The sequence below is a fragment of the Lepeophtheirus salmonis genome, chromosome Z (genome assembly GCF_016086655.4).
Source record: "Lepeophtheirus salmonis chromosome Z, UVic_Lsal_1.4, whole genome shotgun sequence".
NCBI lineage: Eukaryota > Metazoa > Arthropoda > Copepoda > Siphonostomatoida > Caligidae > Lepeophtheirus > Lepeophtheirus salmonis.
The window spans coordinates 19,360,882-19,382,118 of NC_092584.1; the positions used below are offsets into that span (position 1 = coordinate 19,360,882).

A 21,237-nucleotide genomic window follows, 5' to 3' on the forward strand; every position below is an offset into this window, starting at 1 on the left:
TCTATAAATTGACACCGAAAAAAAATCTGTACATTAACTGAGACAGAATCAAAATTGGTCTACAAACTGAGTCTTAAAAACGGCTCCGGGTCCAAATCATTCTAGAAAAAAATCCCTTAAGACCGAACCAAAAATAAATTTGGTGCTGGAAAGAGTTTCAACATTTATATTTACATACATACCAATATTTCATAGACATCATTGAGTCAATTATAGACTTGGGTATCAAATTAAGATACTCAAGAATTCTAGCTCTACTTTAAAATCTTTTTTATTTATTTAAGAGGACTCAATATGTGTTTTTCAAATAAAATCAGTGTAACGACGGTTTCAATCCTTCAATGTTTAATGATAATCATTTCCGGATATAAATGGACGATTTGTCAAAGAATACAAAATATAATTCACACTACGTGGTGAGAAAAATCATTCCAACTTGGTTTTGTGTTGACATACCACATAATATGTTAAATAATACATCTATTGTTGTGCCTTTATGTATTTGAATGATGAAGATGAATATATTTGTATTCATCTGCTATCCAAGTTAACTTGAGCATGAAAATTATTCTTTGTATATTCACACTATTAGAAAAAACAATTCAAAAAAGATTTTTATAAATTAATGATAATAATGACTGAATCTGAGACACTATTGAATCAACTTCAATGAACCTATTCAATTTTGTCTTTCCATTTTTTTTTTTCAATAGTGGAAATCGGATATATCACTAAAAGTAGTCTAATCTTTTTATCCGTCAAAAACATGCGTACCAACATAATCTAAAATATATTTAAGAATCGAATGAGAATTGAATTGGGAATATCCAATAATGGTTTTTTTTTCTTAACTTCAAAGAGAAAAACAAATATCCCATTCTCCACCTAAGTAAGTTTACAAAGAATATGAGAAGTGCATTTCCAATAAAAATTATTTCCATATATTTAGAATTTTATTAAATTTATATTAGCACAAACTGGCTATTTGAAAAGTAGCCAATGAAAATTTAAAAAGACTTTATTATATTTAGTTTCTTTTAATAATTGAACATGTGGTAATACTGATTTTGGTAAATATAAAGTTTATGTTTTTTTTCAAAATTGATTTGGATAATTGACATTAGCAAAGGTGAAAATCCAGTGTGGAGTAGGCAAGTTGAAAAAAAGAAACCGAAAATCGGCATGGTAATCCCGAGAATTTGAAGAATGCATTGGCGGAGAGAAACACTAATACTCATGACGTTGCATTAGATCAGCTGCAATCAACTGGGACAAGAGAGGAAGGAAAAAATTATATAAACAAGGACATTTACTGGAGTTACTTCGATGTGGATCCTGAATTCTACTCTGAGTCCAACAAGGACTTACAATAATAACTCCGCAACCAATCCTCAGAGTGACCCTCCGTCTTTTATGAGCACATCCAGACGTTCATACAGGTTTTGAATATAATTGAATTTAATTAGGAAAGGATGTTCACTAATCAGGAATTAAATAATAATGAAAACTGCGAGGGAAAAAAAAATTTACTTTTGACAATACCAATTACAAATTAACAGGCCAGCTAAAAAACACACACTCGCTTGATGTCCATCCCTACGCATTGGTCATTTCAATTCATGTAAATCCAGTGTGGTTGGCTAATTGAAGTAGTGCACCGAAATGAACTCCGTCATGATGACATACAGATTTCCAGTACATCAATATTTCGGATTGAGCCGATAAAAGCCCATGCTGGGCCTGATACTAGGTTGAAATTAAAACTAGGTGCCAGAATTTCTAGGAACCAACCAGGGCTGTGGATTCCCTGAAGTTTCAGGGTGAGTCCAAGTCTGACTTGAACTTCAAGACCGTGTCCTGAGTCCCACTTGAAATTGCTAATATAAAATTAAAGGTTATTTATTATTTTGGTGCCTTAGAGGTAAAAAAGACGTTGGATGAAAAATTACAAAGTAACAGGACGTCAATTGCATAAAGTTTTTTTTGTCTGACAGACTAACGGGAGCCTAAATATACTTAGATGAATAATGTAAAAATAATGAAAGACTCGGGAAAGGAACTAATTTTACACAAGTCCGGTATTTAAGAAAACATCACAAATCCGCGAGTCCGAGTCCTCAGTCCTGGTACTAACATAATAATAGCATTAAAAAAAATAGGATTCGATTGATAATTCAATTCGATATTAGAAAATAACTTTTTCTTTTGATCATAATAAAAATGATTTTGTAAAAGATAAGGTAGGTAGACTTTCTACGTTTTTGAATACATACATATAAGACAAACTACTTATCCAACTGGAAAAGGAATCTTCAAAAGAATAATTTCCTCTCACAAAATTATAATAATCTACTCTAGGAATCGCCTAAGAAAACAATAGAAACTTACACAAAGCATTTTTATGAGAAACTTATACAATTTATCTTTCAAAATAAAAATTTAAAACAATGGAAAAAGTTTAGAAGAAGTCGTTCAAAGTTCATGAATACGACAACGTACTTACTGAATATGATACAAGCATCAAATATTCACTGAGGCAACTGTTTATTCATACTTCATATTATTATCAAATGAAAAATATGAGTTACTTTATTAACAAAATTACAAACGAAATTGTAAACACTTAAATTGCATTCACAGGGGCATATGCAAGATTATATATATGTAAATACTTTTTTTCTTTTTTTTTGGAAGGGGAGCGGGGAGGGGCTTGGTTTATTTTGGAATTTTTTTGTAAAAATCGAAAATTATATTTTTTGTTTAAATTTCAAAAATCCAAATCTAAAAAATTTCAAAAATGTAGAATTAGTCACAAAAAATTAAATATTTCAAAAAAACATTTAACTATTAAAGTTTAATTTTAAATATTAAATTTTTCAGAGATAAATTTCAAAAAATTTTAATTATTCACAAAAATTAAAAGAATTTTTTTAAAAATTATAGCATTCTCAAAAAAAAATTTTTTAAATTTACAAAACAAATATATATATTTTATTTTGGGAAGAATATCAAATACAAATTTTAATATCAATTTATTTATAAAAAAAAAATTAAATTTTTTGGACAATAAACTTTCAATATATATATTTTTTAATTTCGTAATAAATTTTATTTATAATCAAATTTTCTCGTAAAAATTAAAAATTCCTTTATTTCGGAGAGCACAGTCCCTCCAGATTTCCTTCTGCGGACGCCCCTGATTCAGAGTCATAGTCAAGTGACATGTCTTGAATACAAATTTTCATCTCTGGTGATTAAGAAAAATAACTACCTGAACTATAAACATTTACACTAAGATGATTACTTGCGTCACAATTACTTTGTATTTAGAATAATTTTTATTATATTTTCTGGATCCACAGTTCAAATGTGTTAATACCAATACTAAGTTCATTAGACTACAATATTTTCATATCGATAATTATATAAAAGTATTAAATAGTTATTGTCAAATGATCAAGCGGCTGTGCCTTTAACTTGTAATTAGGTCATCGTATCCCTATAGTAAAATTAGATTGGCATTTATAGTATGTGCCATACGTCATAAAGTATGAAAATATAAGTATTCAGATTCATTGCCTTGAATGAACTCAAATGAATTAAAGGAAGACTAAAGTAAAAATCGTGATGCTTATTCCATGATCTCCGAAGAGATAGTACATCACAAAAATGAGAAGCTACAAACTGAAACAGTCCAGTTCTGCAGTACATAGAATTGATCAAATTTATATTAAATATACATTATACATTTATATATATAGGCAACGTGAACATCTTACAAAACATTCCCTTCATACAATTGATAGAAAATCTTAGAGGGGCTAAAGTCCTTATACTTTTAAGTACAAGTCAAATCTGTGTTTACGACTCAACTTGAACACCATAACACAATCTGAACTCAAGAAAAGCCTCAACCCTTTCGACTCTAAATTATAATTATAGACTTGAAATGAACTAAAAAAAATATATGCGGACTCAATCAAAATATTCAAGGACTTGGACGCGTAAATACATTAATATATTTTTTTTTTAGAAAAGTACTACTCCAAATATTTAGCCTTAATTAAGTTTTTTTATTAAAAATATAAGCACGGGATCAAGATACATAGAAAATGTATGTACATATATCAATTAATTTAGAAGTGATATTGCATGTCAAATAAAATAGATTGCGAATAGAACTAAAGGGAATATTTACAAGATAACCCTGAATCTAAATTGTTTGCCCCTAATTTATAGAGTAGCTGAGCATTTCATTGTCTGATTTTTATGCATAAATAACTTCTATACATTTGGAGCCAATTATACTAAAAGGCTCCCGAACTAATGAACCAATTTCTCAACATAATTTGTGATGTGTATATTTATAGAATAATGATGCAATAGGGCCATGAATAACTCCCCATAAAGACGTCGTCTAGAGGATGTGATGATGGGATATTGTATTAAGGAAATTAGAATATTTAAGACTTTAATATCAGAATAAAACTCTGAATTCTGTATCTTCTTAGTGAATAATTAAGGGTTGCCCAGAGTTCTTCAGATCTAAGGCTCCATCATTATAGACTACATTTAATTATCACTGTAATTTAAATTATGAAATTGAATAGACCGAGGTCCAAATGTCATAGAATTATGCTTGTACAATATTGGAGAATTGAACAATTGAAAACCTATGAGTCTAATAGGATACGTCAGTTGATATTTCCTTAACGTTTAAGATGATGAGTTGAAGCAGAGCTCTCTGGAAAGACTTCCTACTATCCCTTGGCTAAAATTAAAAGACTAGAGAAAGGAAGACACAAAGGATCAGATATTGAATATTTTATTCAGTTATAAATAAGATTGGATTGAGATTATTTAACTCAATTTATTCTGGGGACGGAGTCTGTCAGTCGTACAGATATGGGTCACTTAAATCTGCCTTCTCGTTCAAGTGAAGGAACATATCTCCAATGGACAATTCTTTCATTACAGGAGCTAAAATTTGCCAAAAATTTCCAAAGTGAACATGAAGTTTCAAGTTGAAGAGCCAAGAGAGGATCAGAAGGAGCGTGGATTAGATATCCAATTTAAAATATGATAATCCCTAGGAAACGCTAAAGGTGAGTCAATGCAGATTTATAAATCTGAATGCTTCGTACGAAAGATCCATCCAAATCACTGTTAATGCAATATCTTTCCATTTAGTTTAAACTCTTCTCTTCTGTCACCTCCCTTCTTCTGCTGAGTAATTCGTGTTTCCTGGGAGAGCCTAGGTATTTAGTACGAATAAAAATCAATAGGTTTCATGAATCAATAGGGCAAAGACAAAGTATAACTAGGATTTCATAGTTCCACCAATTTTGGATGCTCTACCACAAATGGACCTATTATAATTCATGCTTAAACAATATAATTTAAATAAACATAATAATATATTATAAGATGTTTAAAACGAAAGATAATTTTAATTCAATTATATTATCGTTAAACAATATTCATAATTAAATATGACGGATAAAACGTTCAGTAGTTTAACGATTGTGCTTCTTAACGTGTAGCAAAAGATAGTTAACTAATCGTAATGACGAATAAGAATTTATTTTGTAACCTGGATATGAAGCCAAATCAATCGTACTCCACTTGTCCGGATGAGTTTTCCAACGCTTCTTTTTTAAGTAATCCGACAAGAATGGAATTGCTTATGAGTCGTGCTCAAACTCTCGTCGAAGGTTCCAATGAACTCAATAAAAATGTATATTTTCATCAACTATAAATTATAAACAGTCTTAATTGTTTAATCTTATAATTAGGAATATGAAATGTTAGCAGCGCTTAAGAATACATTGTTGTCAAGTGTAGATGATTTAGTCAACGCATTAGAGGAGGAAATAACAAAAATCCAAGAGCTAAGATGCAACACTATCAAACATGCTTTTGAAGCCATTCAAGAAAGATTTCATTCAATGCAACCGGATGAAAACGAGCTCAAGAATTTTTCATCGGAGCTTCAATACTTCATTGATGGAATCAATTCATCACTTGATTGTGTTTCAAATAAAAAATACTAAGTTCAATTGTTTGTAATCGTTTTTATGGTTTGTTATTTGACATCTTTTCTTAATATTTCGTATTGTTTGATTGTTATTGCAATTTCTAAATCATTTTCGAATAAAATTGTATCACTTCTTAATAATATATGAAGATTTTTCATATTTCAACTGATTTTAAATAGTTCAATTATGGTATTCTGCTCTAAAGATCTAATACATATAATATATTAAAAATGTGCTCATTGATTTATGAATCAGTACTACAAATGTTGTCAATATGAGTAACTCAACTGATAGTTATATTTATAAAAATGAACCATTATTTTCTAAACCTTGCTTAACAACAATCCTTGATTGAATACAAAATTCTTGTTAATTCCAAATATCACTATGGTATCATCATCTCTATTAGCATGGGCGTTCACATGATAGTATTTGGGGGCTTGGTTTTTGGATCTTATAAAAACCAAAAAAATTAAAGATTGAAAAATTAAATTATTATGAAAAAAAAATTGAAAAGTTAAATTTTTCGGTAAAAAATTTCAAACATAATTATTTTTCAAAATTTACACTTTATGCAGTTTTATAAAACTATATATTTATTTGCGTGTATTATTTTGTAGTTTGCCATTTTTTATTACAGATTACTGTTATCTTTCGGATAATTTTGATTTGAAAGAATACCCAGATTGAGACAGAGTGTTATTTGTTGATGGACCCAGTGATAATGGGGTGTGATAATTGTAAACCTTGTCTATGTCTTCGCAAGATATGGAGTTGGATTTCTGGTTTTTTCCTTTTTCTCATTGCTACCTGTATTGAACACGGTAGCACAAAAATACCCTATGTATTTGGGGTCACCTATTGATTCTCTCTTCTCCCTTGATACGCCATGGCTCTAACATAATTTATTCTTTTTGATAACTATACAAAGTAATAGGTTATTTCAAAGCGTTCAACCAGGTTGTTCTAAACATATGCTCCGTTTCCAAAAGGACAGGACTACAATTTCTTGTTGATCACCCGTAATTTATATAATATATCATATCAGTGGTTCTTAACCCTATTTATGGTACTGAGCCCTGCAAGCTTCATCAGTGCTTGCACTGATGAAGCTTCGTCACTGAACCCCTTCGTAATTAGAAAAATGAAGAATTATTTCTTCAGAAGATAGGTATATATTTTATTAGTTAACAAAATGAACCACGCATCAAAACCAAAAACCGCAGTGTTCAAAGAACAAAACATGCATTTCACAAAAAGACATAACTGAATTAATATGGTCTGCAAATCAATGCGTCTTTTGCTATGACCTTTCAGAGTCAAGTACAAAAATGTGTGGCTTCACTTTGTCATGTGCCACTCTCATTTAGTTTTTGCAACAGAGTATGTTCTTTTTCTTCTTTTGGAGGTCGACCATCCTCGAAAAAGATTTATCAACAGAATATGTTGTTACAAACGGTTTGTAATAAAAAACCTTATGCAACTTTTTCCGGCATGATATTCGTCATCTTCAACGAAGCTAGTTTTACAAGTGTTTCACCAATGGTGTGTGCTTTGCCCTGCTTTGCAATGATATAGGAAACTTTGAACGATGTTATGGGGATTGTTTTGTCGATAGGTACAAAGCCAAGAATAGGCAGAGTAGTCTTTTCATCAAATCTGGCTCTCTTCACCTTAAAAAATACAAGTGTTGTGTTCTTTTATTTCCCATCTGCATGCAGCTTTAGAAAGTGTTCCTTCAGTTTGCATTGAGGACACTGACTCTCATCACGTTCCTTTATATACGTGAATCCATATTGTAGACATTCCTTAGACCACTCTTTTTTTTTTTTGCTCAACATTGTTAGTATGAAGGTATTCAAAGATTAAACCAAAATAACAAATTACGTACAATCAATACAGCCACAAGATGACTAATGAGCTCACATAGTTCCCTGCTGGCCAGATATCAATATGGCGTGATCACATGCAGCCAATGATCGACAAGCAGAGCGTAACGTCAAAAAGAACCCGAATGGCTGGATTTATTTTGTGTGAGACATCTTTACGGAGCATCTAAATATTTATAATCTAACACAAGGAATATATTTTTTTAAATCTCAGAGCAGGGTTGTTTTTTCATGTTAGTATTCCCCCCCCCACACACACTCTCAGCGATGCAACGCTGTTACGGCACACTCGCACTTAAAGTTGGCCGCCCAAGTCGACCCGTATTATAAAGCAATATTATAATACAGTATCGGATTAAATACTATGTAGATTTTAATAATAAGTAATTCATTTTAAAAGTGGTGAAGAAATAATATGATAGCGAAAGTCTGGCAGTATATAAAGGATAAATAATGACAGTTGGTATGATTGACTTATTAGTCTAACTACAAGATGATTTTGGCCCATTTTTCTCGTATTCTTTTTTGGTGAAAGGTTGCGTGATAAAATCCAGGTTACAACATATGAACCGTAATGTCTGTTATGCTTATATCCTCACAAGTATTCTTTAAATAGTACCCGTGTCAAATTGAATACTTTATAGATGATGGATTTATAACTGGTGTAATTTTGAACTACATAAATACAAATAACTAAAATATAAATATTCTGTTGCACATTTTAAAGTTTAAATACCCAGAGTTATATTCCTCATAAATTCATCATAACCATATAAATAGTTTAGTAGATCCAAATCAAATCATAGTATTAATGAATAGTTGATAATTAGTATGACTGATGTTCTACTTAAATAATGCATTTTAAGACAAAGATATTTCCACATGTACACAACATATATAAACATACTCCAGAATGTATGCATGCCATTATAGAAATTTAAGAATAAATAAATATAAAAGTCCTCTAAGAGTGTTTAACGCCCTTTGAAAAATTCTGATGTCAGTACTGGTCCCTCCTATAACTTAGAGTGACTCTTCTTGGATATAAATATAGTTACTAGACTGATTCAATCAAATGTCAGACGTGAAGTGATATTGTAGACAAATAAAATACTTTTTATTACAACCCAGGACTACACATCAAAGTACTAGGCAATCATTTGAGTTCACAAAGAACATTATTAATTAATTTAATTATAAGTAGTTTTAAACATATGTCATACAATAACAACATTTGCAAAATATGTGAAATTCTTCAAAGTTAACCAACCCTCTGTTTTCAATAATATATTAATAACCTACATTTAATATAAAAATCATTATTTCTTATCTTTTAATTCAATTTGACAGCTGTCAAGATATTACAATTTCTTTTTCAAAATCAAATATATAATATATATTTTTTAAAATATTCACGAGGCATTTATATAAAATGGATCTTATAATTTTATACGTCAAATCTAAACATAATTTCATTTCCTTGCAAATAAATTATATTTAATGTTGTACAATGAATCTCCATAAAGAGCGTTTTCATGCAACGTCAGCAAAATTGAATTCGGTCATTTTATGGGCCTAAACATCAATAGTGAACTATTGCTGCTTTATTTATGTCAAAATGGGAGCATCAAATAAAAGAACTCTCTATCAAAAATATGAGTACATTTAAAGGTTAATAGATATGTTTGCCCGTACGTCTTACTTTCGCTCTCTATCTCAAAATTGGAGACAGCAAGTGAGGATAGTGGAAATTCAAGCCTTGCAACCTTTTAATAATAAGGGAATAAATTTGCCAAGTGCAGCAAAGCGACGCTGTGCACAACTTAGGGTATAATATTTGAGTATAAGGTGAGATATCTCGACTCAATAAATCACAATTGTTCAAATAATTTTTTACGTAGGATTCAGAATCCTTGGGATTTGTACTATACATCTCTATTGATGCAACTTTCTGTTTTAGGAGTTAATGGATTTTATGACATAGAAGTTCATCTCCATTACTTACACCTATTATGTTAATCCTGTAATTAACCTGTAATGGTTCATGGTAGATACAAGAAAAGTCGTAGTGCTTTACTTTATCATATGTGATCTCCTGTAGTCTCATCCCTCAATCCCCAGGTGGACTCTAAATCCCCCCTTATCGGAATACTTCATAAGAGATAAAATCCCAAAGTTCTAATTACTTTTAAGATCCTCCAAAGTGATAATTGTTCGAATATCTCGAAAAAATCAAAGCCCCTTTTCTCCTTTTTTATTATTCGCTTTGTAAAGTTTATTATTGAAATAATTGACCTTCAACTATCCGCTATCGCTATATCCAATTTTGAGATAGAAAGAACAAGTATACCGTACGAGCAAACTTATACAATGTAACCAAAAATGTACCTTTCCCTTCCCTAATTGCCTGATATTATATATCATTCCCTAATACCTATTTAAAATATGTCATTACATCGTTATTTCCATAGTGCAGAGTCCAGTGACCCTCAAATGGTGTTACCCGTATCCCTTTGGGTACTTCAAGGCATTTCAGGGTGGGAAATATTCCCGACGTCGTTGATCGTAGTTAAAAGGTTGATAATCCCTGGTGTTGGCAATAAATTAACTGTAGAAATGGATATAATAAGACATTTTTTTTTCTAATTGTTCTACTTTTTGTCTTCCCTTTCGATCCCGAAAAAATAATAATAAATGTTCAAATTCAGCAAATCCAAGCTCAAGATATAAACTTAGCTTTTAGCTTGGATATTTCACATTACGCAATGTTTTTAGTCAAAACTATCATTATAAATTCTATTGAGTTTTGACGTGATACTACTAGCGCCGTGCATCAACAATGGTGTCTGCAGGATTATTGTATATATATATTTTTTTTTTTTTTTTGGCGGGAGGGCCTGGTTTTTTCGGAATTAAATTTTTTTTAAATCTATAGCTATTAACATACAGTTTATTTGTTTGGAAAAAATACTATAAAAAATAAATTAAATTTTAAACATTAAATTATTTGAAGAAATCAAAAAATCCTTAAGAAGGGGCTATGGCCTCTCCATCCCACCGTCTCGGAAAGACACCCCTGGTCAACAGATAAGACTTACAAGACGTAACACAGTCCTTATAGAACCTTTCACTGACGTCATAAATTGCATGATAATTGAAGGCGTGCAGTTGATTTTTTAAAGAAATTGCAATGAATAACTAAGTCATATTTTCAAAGTAATTGCAATTTTTCGGCAAAAGTTCTATTTCCGCTAAGTGTTTAAAATTTGAAATCCTGTCTCTGTTTTTTATTTGATAAAGGGCACCCTTGTGACCCATCTCGTACATCAACCAGTTTTTATTATGAATACAGCATGAAACTGTTTTGGATCAGTTTTTGTAGAAAAAAATAATATTTAGCATAAACCGTTTTCACTAACATCATAAATTACATCATTATTGAAGGAAATACTATCTGTGGAGTTCAAAATGAATATTTTTACTACATAAAATATACAAAACTCCAAAAAATATTGTTGAAAATTATTAAATGTCTTTATGATTAAAAGTCTTTACAATGAAATGTTTTAATTCGTTCAATTTTTTTTTTTTTTTGATCGATTAGGTACGATAAAAGTTGAACATTTACACAGAAAAATTATAAGCATTGTTATAGTTAATTTTTATCTACACTATGAAAAAAAGATTGTACGTAAAATGATGTTATAACATATTATTAATACATTTTAGGGGCAGATATATACTGACACTAGCGAAATAGAATGATACATTTTTGATAGAAAGAAATGTTTATGTTCATATAAAACTTGGTTTTAAGGTCCCTCAAATGATTGGCATTGACAACGCTAAAGATACGTGAAAATATATATGTACATATAGTCGTACATTCCAAGCTTTCTAAAATTTTAAAGGAAATACAATATACTTTTTAATCTTTATATTTGTGTAAATATATTATAGTTTGTAAATCTTTTTGAAAAACCTTCACTTTTAACCATTTTGTTATTGTACGTGTTTTGAAAACTCAGTTACTCAGATCGGCATGTATCTGGGAAATAATGATAGAAAAAGTAGACTCCTCGTGTTTCTCACCAAAATATGTAAATATTAGAAAAATTATGATTCCCTTTCTTTTTCGTTAGGAAGACAAACATACAGTATGGAAGGGGGGAAATAAAGTTTTTTTATGACTTAAAAGGAATAAATAATGATTTGCTTTGAGGCATTTGATATACTTAGATATTCAAGAATGCCAACAACTTTTTTAATCTACATACATAATACAATATAAAAAATGTACTTTCAGACAGTTGTTTGGAATGGAATCTTCTCAGCGGTCTCGAAGGAAAACTCCTACATCCATGCGTAGAAATGGATCCTACCCAAACTCCCACTCTGAGCGACCCAGTACCTCTGGTGGCCACCATGGCCGCCATCGTCACCATCATTATCACCATCGACGAAGAGGTGATGAAGAGGCTGAAGAGGCATGCATGATGAAGGAGTTACAAAGCGAGATCCACGCGGAGCTAGAAGAACAAATGAAGGAGTTTCGTCGACGCTCCAAGAGTACCACTTCCTCCTCCAAATCTCCGGATAAAAGAAAAAGAAGGAAAAGTAGTCATTCCTCTCCTCCACCAGCCCCTCGTCATTCTTCCAGCTCTCATGAAAGGAGATCTCGTTCGAATACGGGGCAAGGGAAAAGTCATCTTCATAAAAGCAAAACTGTTCCAGCCCATAGGCAACATCATGATCACAAACCTCCGCAACCGATATTATCAAGTACCACTGCCGACCCTAGGCAACATTTACTCGTCCAAGGTAAGTATTTTACGTTACATTAATACATTATTTTTAAAGGGGTCTTTAAGTTTCATTATAATGTCCCAATTTTGGAGTAAAAAACTTTTGAGCACACTATGAAGGCCATTAAAATCATCTAATTTATTAACAAAAAAAAAATACATTTTTTGCAGTTCAAACCGGCCATTTTCATAACTTCAGTTACCAAAAAGTTCAGGCCAAATCTTTTAATCTCATTATTCAATAGATTTTAATTAATGATAAAATGCAAAATAGTTGTTTGAGTAGACCTCTAACAACATCAATATCTATGTAACTTTTGACGTGCTGTTGTCGTTTGAAGGTTGGAACTCATTGAAAATAAGGCGAATAAAAGAAATAGGGCCATATATGTGTGAACCTTAGGATTTTTCAGGGCATGTCTTATATTTATCAACTATATTTACTTAGTGTTTTAAGAAGTAATTCAAATTACTTCTTGTTAAGCGTTGATTAATACATAAATAGTACATTGCCCAGCAGTGAAAGAAAATGACGTAATGACGTATCTGTATTTAAGTTTCCTACAAATTTATTGTATTTTTCTTTTTCTCCTTAGCAAAAAGGTTGAGTTGATGCAATAAAGTTTAATTAGCAAAAAAAAAAAAAAAAAAAAACACAGACAAGTTTTTGAAAATTTGAGACAACTGCTGAACATGAACACTTATTCTAATAAAGTTGTGGAAAATATGAATTTTTGAAAACAAGACGCTTCAAACACTACTTGTAACGAGCATATGTTCCTGAAATTCAAGTTATTTCAATTGCATTTATTTGCCATACATTAGGGTGGTCCTTAAAAATCCATGTTTTGCTCTGTCTTGTCTCACCCTTCCATTTCGTTCCATTAGTAATAAAACTTCACTGTGCAAAATATTTTTTACTTTAATTCATATTCAATGATGGGCTTGCTTTAAAATATTTTGCCCTATATTGAAAAATTGGTCGAAAAAAGTGGGCATACCCTTTTTTTATAATAACATACAGTTATATATGGATTTTAGGGCAATATTAATACTTTAACTGATTTAGTAGTTTCAAAATTCAATCTTTTATAGATTATTTAATATTTATTGTATTACAATGTACGAGAGTGGTCTGAAAAGTTTCAGACCTAACATTTCCCCTGATTTGTGATTTTTCAATATTGTTTCTCTGTAACTCTACACACTTGTCCCAGGGATGTCTCCATCTTTGTAAACCGTCCAAATAGTACTCGGCGTTTTTCTCTGCAAAAGTATTGATCACGTAAAACTTTTGTTCTTGGCTCAATTACTCAAAGTCGGATGGACTTACACAAAAACACTACCTCAAACAACTGTTATATAACAACTAAGCCTTCAAAAGGCTGTAACTTTGGCAAGTAACTGTCAACAGATGCTGGATAGATGACACTTGTGATCTTCAAGATGAGTTTGGAAAAATACCAACCTCGTAATTAATCTACAGAACGAACAATTATTTAGTGCATTCTTCTCTTTTCTTTTCTGTAGTCGTAAAATCTTAATTTATTTCACATTTCATGGACCATCTGTTTAAAAATAAAACCCCATCAAATGTATAGAACTTTAAAATTTGATTGACAAGTTTATTTGTACTATTGGAAGGGATTGAGAGGGTACGAAATGAAAATTAAGCTTATTATGTTATCACTAACTTAGGGTACAACGACAATTCCGTGCTTGATACTTCCACCAAAATACAATTTCCCAGAAATTTAATTATAACAATCTCGAAATCTAACATTTTTATTCATATCAAATATATTGATTTCGAGGAGACGGGAACCAAATTGTTAAAACATTTCACTTCTGGCTCAATCAACTGGAAGTTGATTTAAGTACTTTGAGGATATGTCTAAAACAAAACCATGAATAAACTATACTAATAAAGCTTAGTTTGTATGCCTCTTTGTTGATTGTCTGGGGAGGACTCAACTTGACTTTAGATTACATTTAGCAACAATCTTTTTTAACTAAAGCTCATTGCGTCATATTCAAAAATGATAAGAAAATGCTATTATATACATTTGGGCTTGTGCATCCTCAGCTTTTTTTAGCGTCCGAGTTGTTTTTTTTTAGCAAACCAGATAACGTGGAATTTAAATTTCCTAACCTGTTATCATTATTTCTTTATTCTTTAGAGCCCAACATCTAAGTATTGAGTAACTACGTGTGCATATGAAAAACGGAGAGTAACATTGATTATTTGTTTGAGAGCTATTTTGTATATTAATAACGCAAATGTACATTAATAGTAGGGCTGTGAAAAGAGTTGATATCCTCTTGAGCATACATTATACAAAAATAAGTATACAAAGTGCGATAGGAAAATTTTCTCTGTCCTTAAAATTAATTTTTTTGTGGACTACTTAAGGTTTCAGGTGGCATGTTTAGTAATGTTTCGATACATATGTTTTTTTTTCTTGCGCATAATTTGGATTTGATCAAAATCCGATAAAAAATGAGTGAACAGAAATCAAAAAGGCAAAGGGTTTTGGATCTTCTTGATGCGGATTTTGATCCAAAAAAGAATTTCAGACATTCTCAACGTTATCGTAAGGACAGTTCGGAACACCAAGGCTGCCAAAAGGAAGACAGGAAGTAGAGAAAAGGGTTTGAAGATAGGTGAAAAAAGTCCCTGGAGACTAAGGTCAAGAAAGATCCAATAGCATCAATTACTTTTTGGCTGACAAAATTTTAATCAGTCCTTCTCCGATCCTCAATTTTGATGTGATTTCATAAGGAATTCACAATTATAAATCTCAAACAAATCCTTATCGATACCCTCCATCATTCAGGGGCACACACAATCGTCGTTAGACTTTAATTAAGGAATAATGGTTACATCTTTAGAAAATAAAAGTAAATTGTTCAGGTTGCCAACAAATAAAAATCCGTACGCTAAAAAATCCTGAGGGTTTATAAACCTTCATTAAACCTATCTTCTAATCTTATTTGATTATTAAACCATTGAATTAGAAATGTCTTATTTCAAAGACAAGACACTGATTTATAATAGTATTGTCGGTGTACTCATAATATTAATCAAGCAAGTCAATCATTTTATTCTATTTTCATAGTTATTAAAGAATATTAAATCCTCTTTTCCTTTCCAATTACTGTAATGAAGTTTAGAACTATGAAAATTGTCTAATAACGTCATATATCTAACCTTATTTAAAAATAATGGATAGTTTAAATCTGTTATTTTTTTCCAATTATCTTTTCTTAATGGTAAAAAGAAATTTATCTTTACCGTATTTACTTAGCTTTTTGAAGCAAATGTAAGACAATTAATTAACTACAAGAAAATTAAATAGAAAGAAATAAAATACTCCTTGTTGGACTCAGAGTAGAATTGAGCAAGGGCAAACGTCCTTGTTCACTTCCTTCTCCCTCAACCTCCTCATGACAGTTGACTCTAGCTGATCTACCCAAAAAATTCTTCGATTTACCAGAGTTACAATACATACATTTATTAATTTCCTTTTTCTTTTTTTGTACAAACTCAAAATACACACGATTTTCATAACGACTAATTACTCAACACTTAAAAATAAATATAACCTTGAGTTAAAAAAGCTATGATCATATCCTAAATAATAAAGACTTGTCATATTTTAATGAGAGGACTGATTTATTTGTTATTTTATCAATATGCTCAAGGGAAAAAAATAAGCACTGTTCCGGAGTAAAGGTGGCTTACCATTTTTGTCATGGGTATACATACAATTTATTTATGAAAGCGTACATATTATTATCTTCAAACCTCAATACCTCTTTCTGCCGCGATAAAGATGTTATGTGATCTAAAAAGTATCTTGTTTGGGGAGACAAAATGTCATATTTCGTGTTTACAAAATTTAATTTATCATAGTATTTTCACTCCTACCAAAAATATACAGTTTAAATTAAATGATTTTTGAAAGCTGTTAGGGAAATTGTTGGGATTTGAGGATGATTACATGCAAAGTTGTTAGAAATATATGGAAAATAAATGTTATAACCATCCCTTAAAAAGAAGCTATATAATAACAGCTTTTTGATATGCTTTGGTTGTTGGTTGAAAGGGGGAAGCTTGCTATTTTGTGACGTCAGAGCGTTGTAAGAGCGTCGTAAACGCCATAAAAGCAAATATGATCAAGAATAATTTTTTTTTTTTTGTTAACCGGTATTTTTTTCGAAAAAATCGAAATAAATTAATATTTAAAAAAAAAAAAATCACCTAATTGAAAAAAAGAAAAAAAAACGTTGATTGGACATTTTTTTTTCTTTTTTCCCATCACGAAATTTAGAGTTTTTCAGAAAATTTGCTGCATATCAGCGAACATGATGGCTCTCAGAGATACCTTTTTCGACATAACCTTAGACATGGGCTTAAGACTCACCGAGAATGAGTCGTCTTTAAAAATAAAGAATAACTTTATGTAATGATTATGTGTTTGTTTGTTTTTTTCTTGTGGGAATTAATTAACAATTTCATTTATTTTGCAGATCCCTCTCATTCCGTCACTGCCAAATCCTCCTCTTCTCGTGCCAAAGACATTTTTCATGCTCATTACCAGACACCTCTACAACAGTCATCCCAACCCAGTCATTCCCATCCTACAGCAGCAGCAGCAACAACAGTGTCATTATCAGGTCATCGTCATAAGTGCTTAACTGATATGATGCCACTTCCAAAGGAAGAGATGGATCGAGGGAGATATTCCACTTATCTATCTTCTTCAACTCCAGGTGGATCAAGAAAGAAAATCCATGTTCAACAGGAGTACTTGCAACTCCAACCGGATTTGGGGAACGTTGAAACTGCCAGTCGCAAAGCAAGAAGCTTGCGATCACATCCCAAATCTACTCCAGTATCTTCTTTACACAGACATCATCATCATGGAGGACATCATCAGTCCATTGATGATGAAGAAGAGGAGGATGCTCGACTTCGAGAGCAGTTGGAGAAAGAGCGTCGACAAATTCAATATGCTCAAATGGAGAAAGAAAGACTTCAAAAGGAGTTAGAAAAGAAGGAGCGAGAGCAACGTCGATTGATGGACAAGGAAAGACAAAAGGAAAGGGAAGAGCTTGAGCGAAAAGTTGATCAAGATCAGCGTGAAAAAGAAAGACAAATCGAAATTGAGAGAAACGAACAGGAACGGCGTGAAATCTTTAATCTCAAGCAGCAAGAAGAATTTGAGAGACATCAGCAGGAGGAAAGAGATAAAAAAACACGACGTGAAAAAGTGCGAATGGGAGAAAAGGAAAGGAAAGGACAGCAAAGGCGGGAAACTCTCGAAAAGCTCAAGGAGCTTAGAGATTCTGCATCTGCTCGTGTAGATATTGGAGCCGAGTCTACTTGTCAGAAGGAATCTGAGACTCCTCTTAAGCCTGCTATCAAAATGGAACAACAGGATTCCTCTCTACCTGATCAAAGTGACGGAGGAAGCGGAACCATTCCCAAAAAGTCCAAAGAAAAAATGAAATCAGATTTAGAAGAGATCCTCTTGAAGGCAAAGGTGGATAACATTAGCTCGGAACTAGAAAGGGTCATGCTTGAAAAGGAGATGGCTGAAAAAGAAAAAGTTGCGCTGGAAATGGCTGACAAGCAAAGGCGAGCTGAGCGAGAAAGAAAGAAAACAGGACATAGGAGATCTAAATCTGGGGATTACAACCTGGAAGCTGATCATAGAACCTATGACACATCAAAAGAAAAGAAATCTCGTAGTTTGGAACTCCGAAAATCCAGAAGCGAAAGTGGTCAAAGAATGGCAGTAACCTCTCCCACATCCATTTTTAAAACCCGGACTTTTTCCTATGATGATGAACTTTTACAGATTAACACTTTTCCAATGAACAAAAAGAAGTCAAAAACTGCCCGAGGAGGCAGCACGGCTGACTCTTCACCCCCGTGTACATGTGATGACTCTGATAGCAATAACCAACAAACAGTTCTAGAAATGCCGGTTGTTGCAGGTCCTCCACCCCCTTCAGCTCCCCCTTCCTGGCTTTTAGATCCCTCTCGTCGACAAGGTAGTGTTCCTCATTCGTGCCAAAGTCAAGGCTATGCGTCTCTAGGCTCTAGTGCTGCAGCTTATATTGAAGGACTAACGGAAGACTCTGACGATTGGGATGATGACCATCGGCGACATCGTCGAAGTAGATCCGGAGGTGGCGGCTATAGTTCCATCAAAGAAAGACACTCTACGCGTTGTGCCTCATTTCCAATCCAAGACGGTGACTCTGACTATGAAATACAAGAGCACATCAAGTATTGCAAATGTTCCTGTGATCATCTAGGCTATGGAAACTATGTTGATTATGATCATCAGGTAAGGATCTTTTTTTTTAATCTTTTTGACGGTTGTAAACCTTTACGCTAATGACATGATTCAACTAAATCATCTTCATTTATTATTTTTCTGTAAATCTATACATATTAGATTTTGACCGATCTATAAGGAACTTTAATAATTGGTAATGCCACAAAGTGATTATACATAAACCTATAATCTTTGAAATGAAGAACATTTTTTCCTTTTACCTTAAGTACGATTTATAAAAATAAGTTAAATTCAAAGGATGTTACGTAAATGTTTCTACACATGATTTAAATTAAACAGACACTTAATTATAATTAGGTACAAAAATCAATAAAATCTATGAATATGTATCACATAAAATAATTTATAAAATTATTTGGTAAAAAAATTATAAAATGCCTTAGCCTGTTTGTCAATGAGTTGTTTAATTACAAATTGTTCAAAACTATAAACAAAATTTGGGTGTTTGGTTGACTATTTTATCGCGTTACCAAAAGTTAATTTGAAAAAAAAATAATTTTGTAGATTATTCGATTACACCATGTAAAAAAAATTCAAGTACTAGGGTAATCAATCCTCTTGTCTCTAAAATATTAATTACTTTTTACAATTAGATATAGGTATAACCAATATTCCCTTTGAGTTGGTGCAATGTTTTTATCAATTGTTATTGACCTTAATTTTCATCTAACAGGTAGAAACAAAAAATTGACATAGTTTATACTTACTTTTTGAATGTTTTAATTATTTCTTGTAATATATATTTCAAAAATTTTATTTAATACAAAACAATCTAAATTAAGATCAACTATTTTGTATTCAATTCTCCTACCATCAGCTGATACACTGGCAGTAATGCTATTACGGAAATAGGGACACAAGATCTACATATGTATTTTGGATTATAGCATCCCTTCTTCAATGGCGTTTTCTAAATACACTCATTTAAAAAAATGGCCAACATGAATCATCAAAAGAATTAACGCATTGGCTTCTCCTAAGTATGTTTTTGAGGTTATCTGCATTAACTAGGGATTTTCTGCCACGGGTATTCTTTCGTCAACTTCTTTTTTACATTTTAATTAGTTAGACATTTTTTTATGGCCAATCTAATTAGCTTTGACATATCAGTTGGAGTGTGATCCATACGTGTAAAAGCTGTGATCATAGTGACATTAAAAATGTTTCCTGAAAGTTAATATTGTATGGATACGATGTATGTAATCTAGTCGAAGTTTCAGATCCATCGTCATTTGAAAGATCTTAAAACAATTAATGTTACCTGTGCAGACAATGGAATAATTTTTGCATCAGGTGTTCAAATATGTAAGTTAAGACATTTGAGAATTAATTATCTTGATATTTTGCAGGAAGTTAATATTTATATTGTAACTATACTAATCAGAACAGACCTAAACATCATTTTTATTGGTGAGTATAGTTTTGAAATATTGAAGGGATAATTTTTGATACAAGCAATTTGCAAAGGAGAGCGCTGCTATACGACGTCGTTCTAGAATGTATTTAAAGAGTGAAAATCCAAAACTTGAAGTAGCATGCCTAAATAACGGAAAACGTGATTTTTATGAAAACAAAAAAAACTCAAAACCAATTTATGAAATGAATAATAAATATATTTAGCTATTTTTGTTTTATTCAATATCTCCTCCTTCACAAGCAATAACCTTCTCGACACTGGTGAACAGACAGGCAACTAGTGGCGATGAACGCTGTGCCCATGGCATACATCACTATCATGATGACAGATCAAAATAACCCAAATTTAAATGAGAGTTGCAGTAGACATTCTCCTCTAAGATGCCTTGAGCTGTAAAGTCCAGGAGGTTGAAGTAAAGTTTCAAGGAAGACCAAATTGAGTCTGTCAAAAACAAATATTGATGCAAAATTCTGCTTTGTCTCTTCTTGGCGGTAAAGGTCTGTAATAGACTGCTTGATGTTATAGTCAGTTTTGATGGAGATGCCAAGGGTCTCTGAAGCCTTTTCGACACTGACTTAGTAATGAAGGAAATCACACACGCTTACCTTTGACATTTTACACACTTAGAGACATAAGATAAAATAAAAACTTGTTTTTTCTTGTTTCATCTGTCGTTTGGACGCGTAATAAAACATTGATATTAAAATTAACTGT

The 21,237-nt window shown here is 31.7% G+C and overlaps 1 protein-coding gene and 1 long non-coding RNA gene across 2 annotated transcripts in view; both read left to right on the plus strand.

Moving 5' to 3' along the window:
- The window catches only part of LOC121130504 (uncharacterized), a 287,422-nt gene that overhangs the window by 53,517 nt on the left and 212,668 nt on the right, over positions 1–21,237 (plus strand). The window contains exons 2-3 of the mRNA XM_071893689.1: positions 12,234–12,748; positions 17,266–19,094. Coding sequence (XP_071749790.1) covers positions 12,234–12,748; positions 17,266–19,094 — 2,344 coding nt within the window. The remainder of the gene's footprint in view (positions 1–12,233; positions 12,749–17,265; positions 19,095–21,237) is intronic.
- On the plus strand, positions 4,686–6,180 carry LOC121130354 (uncharacterized). The gene is made up of 2 exons (XR_011783821.1): positions 4,686–5,737; positions 5,796–6,180. It is a non-coding gene; the product is annotated as an uncharacterized lncRNA (long non-coding RNA).